Genomic DNA, 6,049 nt, shown 5'->3' with positions numbered 1-6,049 from the left:
AGACCACGTAGAAGGCATGCCAAGTGGGAAAGGATTGCTCAGGGATGGACACGGTGGCTCATGCCTGTAATCCCAGTGCTCAGGAACAATACCATGAAAGTGGAGCTAGCCTGAGCTAAAGGGTGAGTGAGACTCATCTCAAGCTGGAGGGCCTGGTGTATGGCTTGGGTCAGAAGCAGTGGGAATGAAGACACACAGGTATAAGAGGCCACACGGGCAGGGTTCGGTGCTAGAATCAGGAGAGATGCCTGATTAGCAAACTTAGTGCCTGGGGTGCTAAACTCTGCAAGGGGAGACCTCAGAGGAGCAGGCCTGAGGGTAACAAGAGTGGGGTTCACTTGGTAGAGTGCTTGCCTCTAAACCAGGAAGCCAGGAATGGTAGTTACCACCCTGTAATCTCTGCATTTGGGATGTGGAGGCTGGAGGATCAGAAGTTTATCAGAAGTACATGAATCTGAGGTCTGAACCATGAGGCCCTGCCTGTTAAAAAACAAACAAAACAAAACAAAACAAAACAAAACAAAACAAAACAAAACAAAAACCCCAAACCAAACCAAACCAAAACGGGCATAGTGGTGCATGTCTTTAATCCCAGAACTCAGGAGGCAGAGGCAGGCAGATTTTGGAGTTTGAAGCCAAACTGGTGGTCTATGAAGTGAGTTCCAGGCCAGGCCAGCCAAAACTACACAGTGAGACCCTGTCTCAAAAAAACCAGCTGACACAAAATACAGTGGAGATTTGATACTGTTGGGGATAGAGAAAAGATTTTGAAACAGATACTAGTGTGTGTGGGTCCCAACTCTGGTGCTTAACCTGCCATGTGGTCTCTTTGGTGGAAGCCCTTACTCCCTGATCAGGGAAGGCCTCCCTGATCTACAGCAATCCCTGTGATTTCCGTCTATAAAGGAGTGTGTGTGTGTGTGTGTGTGTGTGTGTGTGTGTGTGTCCTTGAGGGGCAGGTCTGCATGCTGGCATTCAAGAGTAGGCTTGGAATTTACTCTTCCCTTGACATCTCACAGTTCAATCTTTGAATTAGCAAGTAATTCTTCAAATTTCATCCCATCAGAAACCATGGCACGCTGGTTACCCTTCTCTGAATAGAAATGGATTGAGCACTAAACTCTGTGTGCTGGGAAACCAAGGAGGGGCTGGTTTCTAGGCTTGGCCTTTCGAAGTGAGGGGTGGGGACTGATAACCCTGGAATAGCCTGGGGGTCTCATGCTGAGTCAGCACAATGCAAGGCAGGTAGTGTGCAGGCATATCTTCATCCCTTTCACAACCAACTCATTGGTCTGGCTCCACCCATCCCCTTTCCAGCCCTAGGGGATCACTGTACTACTTGGAACTTCCTGCTTGCTATGGCATAGGCTCCCAACCTTTGCACTGGGCCTTCCTTCCACTAGGACTCTTCCTCCCTCTTCCAACTAATTGCTACTCATCCTCTAAAAACACCACCTTTAGGCCTTTCCCAGGGCCACAGCAAGTCTGTGACAACTCTGCTGTGTGTGACTTGAGTATTTCTTTTTCTGATTTGTCCAGGATTCCAAGATCAGGGAGCCTTCTGACCACCAGGGTCAAGGCTGCAGGGTCAGCGAACCCTCCTTGCTGTGTCCGTGAGCCCAGAGGGTCTCACTGTGTGTGTCCAATACCCACATGGCAAAAATTACAAGATTTCTTACTGATCAACTTCCATATGGTCATTTTCTAAGTCCACAGAATTATCTCATTCGTTAGAGCCTGGGAGAAGATGAAGGAGGTGATGGGGAGGTGCACTGCACCCTCCATTTGGCAATCCACAGCATCACAAGGTGAGGAGAGACAAGGGTCTGAGAGCCCTGGGTGCTCTCCACAGCTGCAGCTCAGACAGGTGGTTCCATTTTCTATTCAGGTGGCCATGGCTGGGACCTGCCCCGTCACAGGCACTCACTCAGGTTGGGGCCTCATTGTCCTCTTGGAATGGACTCCTCAGAACCCACCCTAGCCACAGACTTACGATACCACACTCTAGATACAGGAGCTGAGACAGAGGCCCGATATGTAAGAAATCTGATTATTCAAATTTATTACCATCAAGAAGTATGCAATGATGCTGTAGTTTTTCTTAACAAATAGAAAACAGACTGTGTACAACAGTGAACTCTACAGCACTAGCATCCACAAGGTAAAAATGAATGTTTCATCCAACACCACCAACCCCGGACTGCTGATCTTGACTTAGCCTAGCTATATCTGGGGACATCGGCATCGAGTCCCTCGGCTAAAACAGCTATGCACCCTTCCCCGCCCCCACTTACCTATCTAGATAGTGCTGCCCAGAGGAAGAGACCCTCTCCCTGCCCCTCAGCAAGCTGAGATACGAGGACTGAGTGTAGTGCCATGGATACAAGTCCAGTAGTCTTGCCACATTGGTTTGTGAGGGCAACTAGAAAGAGTGGGAAGAGCAGGTCATGGGGGATTTGAAGACAGCTGCAAACCAGGAGAGAAAGCATCTGTCCCACCGAGGACAGACATGTGCTACCAGGCCCACTGGCCTAGACCGGAAGGGCCAGCCACGCCCCCGCTTGGCCCTGAGGTGTGTGGGGCGTGGCATAGGCCCTCACCTGTGCCATTCATTTACCGAGGTGGCCAGAACCCACAGCCTACAAACACCTGCCACACTGCAATGCTGAGGATGATAGCGAGACTCTGTGGGCCCATGGCGAGCCCCAGGCACATTGAGTTGCCTCCCACTTCAGATCTGAAGTAGAGGCCAGGGGATGAATCTTTATTTCTTTTTTTTTAAAAAAAAATATTTTTATGTTTTTTTTTTTTTTTTTAATTTTTGTTTTTTGAACCTTTGCAAACACGATGGTGACGAGGAACGCCTTGCCAGGCTCCCCCAGACACGTCTGTGGTTGTAGGCTATGAATGTTAAATGCACACTGGGGATGTGTTTCTTATCGCCTCCCCGCCCACCACTGTCTGTGGGGCCTAAAAAAAGGCTCTCAAGGAAAAACAAAACCTAAAACAAACAAAATAAAGTGTTTCCCTGCATTTGGCTGGAATAGGATCTCATCTGAAAGGCTGGAGGACAGCAGGAGCCGCACTGCCTCCCGGGCCACAGCCGACTTGCTCAGGTAGGGCCCTAGCTCTGCACAAGGAAGGTGTGTACTGCGTCCTTCCGCAGAAGTTGTACAAGAAAGGATCCAACGTGAACTCAAAAAGGAAAACAAACAAGTCCCAACTCCCACAGCAGCCCAATCTGCAGTGAAAGATCTGCAAAAGGAAATTCGGAGGAAGAGGCTAGGACCCCGCAGTCTACCCCGCCTAATGTATAAAAAGTGAGGGCTTTGCCCCCTTTCCCACCCCATGAGAAGCATGAGAATCGCGGAGCTGAACAGAGAGCTTGAAGCGGGGCTCCCTTTGGGCCCGGATGGACAAGGGCCCAGAGCCAGGCTGCCAGTCCGCCTACTCGCCCAGGTGTTCTGGGCTCTCTGACTGGTGTGGCAATGTTCCCGAAATGCTGTGATCCCAGTGGGCTGTGCTCTGCCGGCAACAGCATCCGTGCAGGAGGGCTGGACGATGGTCGGTATGGCTCAGAGGAGCTGGGTCCCCTCCGGAGCCCCTCAGGGGAGCGTCGGAGGAGAGGGGAGCAGTAGTTACGTTGCATAGTGATCAAAGCTGCCGAGGTATTCCAGGGCCGCACGGTAGCACAGCTGGTATTGGTCCTTTGAAAAAGAGGGGGTCCTGGTCAGTGTGAACAGTGCCAATAGCTATTCCAAACAGAAGGACACTCACACTGTAGCCAGAGGCCACAGGAATAGCCTCTGTTGGCTAAGAGCAGATGCTGGACCCAGAGAACTGCTCAGGTACCCTCCAGTTGAAGCCTCATCGGCCCACTTCTCCTTTATCCCTTGTCCAGGCCTATGCTCACCCCTGCTACTAGAACCACATTTGTCTGTTCCCAGACTCACATGTCTTACAGACTGCTACGTCTAACCCTGACCCTGAAGGCAGCATGACACACTAGAAAGGATTACCAAATGAACATTGCTCTCCTGTCCCTGCATGTCATGCAGGACAAGTAATACCACACAGCTAGAACATGAACAAATACACGTGGGCCAGCAGCTGCAGGTGCAGCTGTGACTTGTAGGGAGACACCTGTGTCCTTGACTCTGGTGTGCATACCTCTGTCTGCACCATTGCAGGGCGCTGTGTACGGAGGGTCTTCACGGTCTGGAACATGTCAACCACACCCTCGTAGCGCATGCGCTCCAGGACAATGCTCAGGGTGATGAACACACCGGTGCGGCCCACACCAGCACTGCTCAGAGAATGGTTGTGTCAGGAGTCCCGCTCCCCTCACGAAGTGAACTTCCCTGGCCTTCGGGACCACTGTCCACCCCACCCCTCCATGGGGACCGTCCCACCTGCAGTGCACTGTGATGGGCCCATCCTGTCCAAACTGCTCCTTGGTCTTGTGCACCTGACCGATGAAATCGATGAAGCCTTCGCCCGTTTTGGGCACCCCTTGCTCCGGCCAGTCTGTAAACTGGAACTGTCGGATTGTCCTTGACTGCCCATCCTGGGAGAGAAGGTCAGGGGGCGGCATTAAGGTTTGTACCTTGGGCCGTCTTAACCGGGAGTACAGCCACACAGGGACTAACTAACTCCCGAGGCCACTCTAGGAGGTGATGCCCACGACTCACATTCCCGCAGTGAGCTGCAGTGCCATGAGGCACAGAGACCCACGTGTGCCCAGGTAGCGTGAGGGACACATTTATGTCACCCTTCGGCCACCACTCACCCGGGCATCTGTGACTTTGAATTCACGCAGGATATACTGGGGCATGTTGTATTCGGCCATCGGGTCAACAACGAAGTACTGATAGCGGGCAGAGCGCTCTGCTGGCCAGTACTGGTGACATTTCTCCTGTGGACAGAACACCAGGCACCGCCCACAATCAGGGGAAGCCAGTCAAAGAGAATACCATGTTTCAGAGGACTTTGGGACAGGATGCCTCAGGTGGGGTATGAGAGCAGACAGTAAAACAGGTCCGTCTTTCCCAAGGGTAGCTAGTGTCCTCCCTGGTATGAGAGGGGGCCCTAGGGGAAGGGGTGGGCTCACCCTGCCCATCTCCCGAAGCTTGGTCAGCATGACGATGATGGTGGAATTGTGCTCCCATAACATGCGCCAGAAGTCCTCGGTGCTCTCTGCCAGAGGCCCCTGTGTAGCTATGTAGGCCTTCTGCTGTCTGGGTGACATAAGACTTGACATGCTGGAGGTGCTGCTGCCCCCACCTGTCCCGACACTGCCTAGCTCCTTAGGACCCTGCTCAAAAAGCAGCCCTCCTCCAGGAAGCCCTCACTTCTGTACCCAACCCACTCTGATCTTTTGGGTTAGCTCTTAACTCTCCCAATCAGAAGCAGACCAAGGTACCGAAAGGCACGGTGGGATAGGGGGAAGGATGCCGACCTGTAGCCATCTAGAAAGCTGGCGTTGATGTAGTCAGAGCCCTCCACACCACGGATGGGTTGCAAACACACCCGAGTCAGCTCATAGGGCATGATATTCACCAGGCGGTTCTTGAACTTGTTGCAGGGCAGGTTGGCACTAATGAAGCGAGATGTGTGGGCCTTGGAGTTGGCCAGCAACTGTGAAGAGGAAGGGTTCCGTCAGGCCTGGCTTCCTGCAAAGAGGCCTTCCCACGACCGAGTCCAGGACCCCGGAGTCAAGCAGGCCCTCTGGAGTCCCACCTTGAACTCAAGCTCCATGGCAGTGACACTCTCCCCGGGAGGCACTTGGCCTAGCTTCTGGATGTGGGCATAGAGGTTGCGAGCAAGCACCTCAGTGTGTCCGCACATGGCAGCCTCTAACAATGCCTCATGGATGAACACATACTGGTCCTCCGTCTGCACCATGTAGTTCCTTTGTGAGCGCATGCATGTCATGTGGCCATAGATGTCCACTGTCTTCTCGTGCTTCATACGCTCCAGCATTGCATCGATGACAATAAAGCAGCCTGTGCGGCCCACACCGGCGCTGAGGAGAAGAGCAGAGCTTGGG

The 6,049-nt window shown here is 52.6% G+C and overlaps 1 protein-coding gene across 10 annotated transcripts in view; it reads right to left on the bottom strand.

Annotated features, from left to right (window-relative positions):
• Positions 1 to 2,036: 2,036 nt before the first annotated feature.
• The window catches only part of Ptprf (protein tyrosine phosphatase receptor type F), an 83,097-nt gene continuing 79,084 nt past the window's right edge, over positions 2,037 to 6,049 (bottom strand). For all 10 annotated transcript variants that reach the window (XM_076934344.1, XM_034501609.2, XM_076934347.1 and 7 more), the window contains 7 exons: positions 5,740 to 6,025; positions 5,459 to 5,637; positions 5,111 to 5,237; positions 4,790 to 4,915; positions 4,413 to 4,567; positions 4,171 to 4,306; positions 2,037 to 3,707 (listed from right to left, as the gene is read on the bottom strand). In XM_076934344.1, coding sequence (XP_076790459.1) covers positions 3,639 to 3,707; positions 4,171 to 4,306; positions 4,413 to 4,567; positions 4,790 to 4,915; positions 5,111 to 5,237; positions 5,459 to 5,637; positions 5,740 to 6,025 — 1,078 coding nt within the window. In that variant the 3' untranslated portion in view covers positions 2,037 to 3,638. The remainder of the gene's footprint in view (positions 3,708 to 4,170; positions 4,307 to 4,412; positions 4,568 to 4,789; positions 4,916 to 5,110; positions 5,238 to 5,458; positions 5,638 to 5,739; positions 6,026 to 6,049) is intronic.

The sequence above is a fragment of the Arvicanthis niloticus genome, chromosome 5, assembly GCF_011762505.2.
Source record: "Arvicanthis niloticus isolate mArvNil1 chromosome 5, mArvNil1.pat.X, whole genome shotgun sequence".
Lineage (NCBI taxonomy): Eukaryota > Metazoa > Chordata > Mammalia > Rodentia > Muridae > Arvicanthis > Arvicanthis niloticus.
The sequence above is the reverse complement of the archived record's forward strand: the minus strand, read 5'-3'. Positions and strand labels throughout refer to the sequence as shown.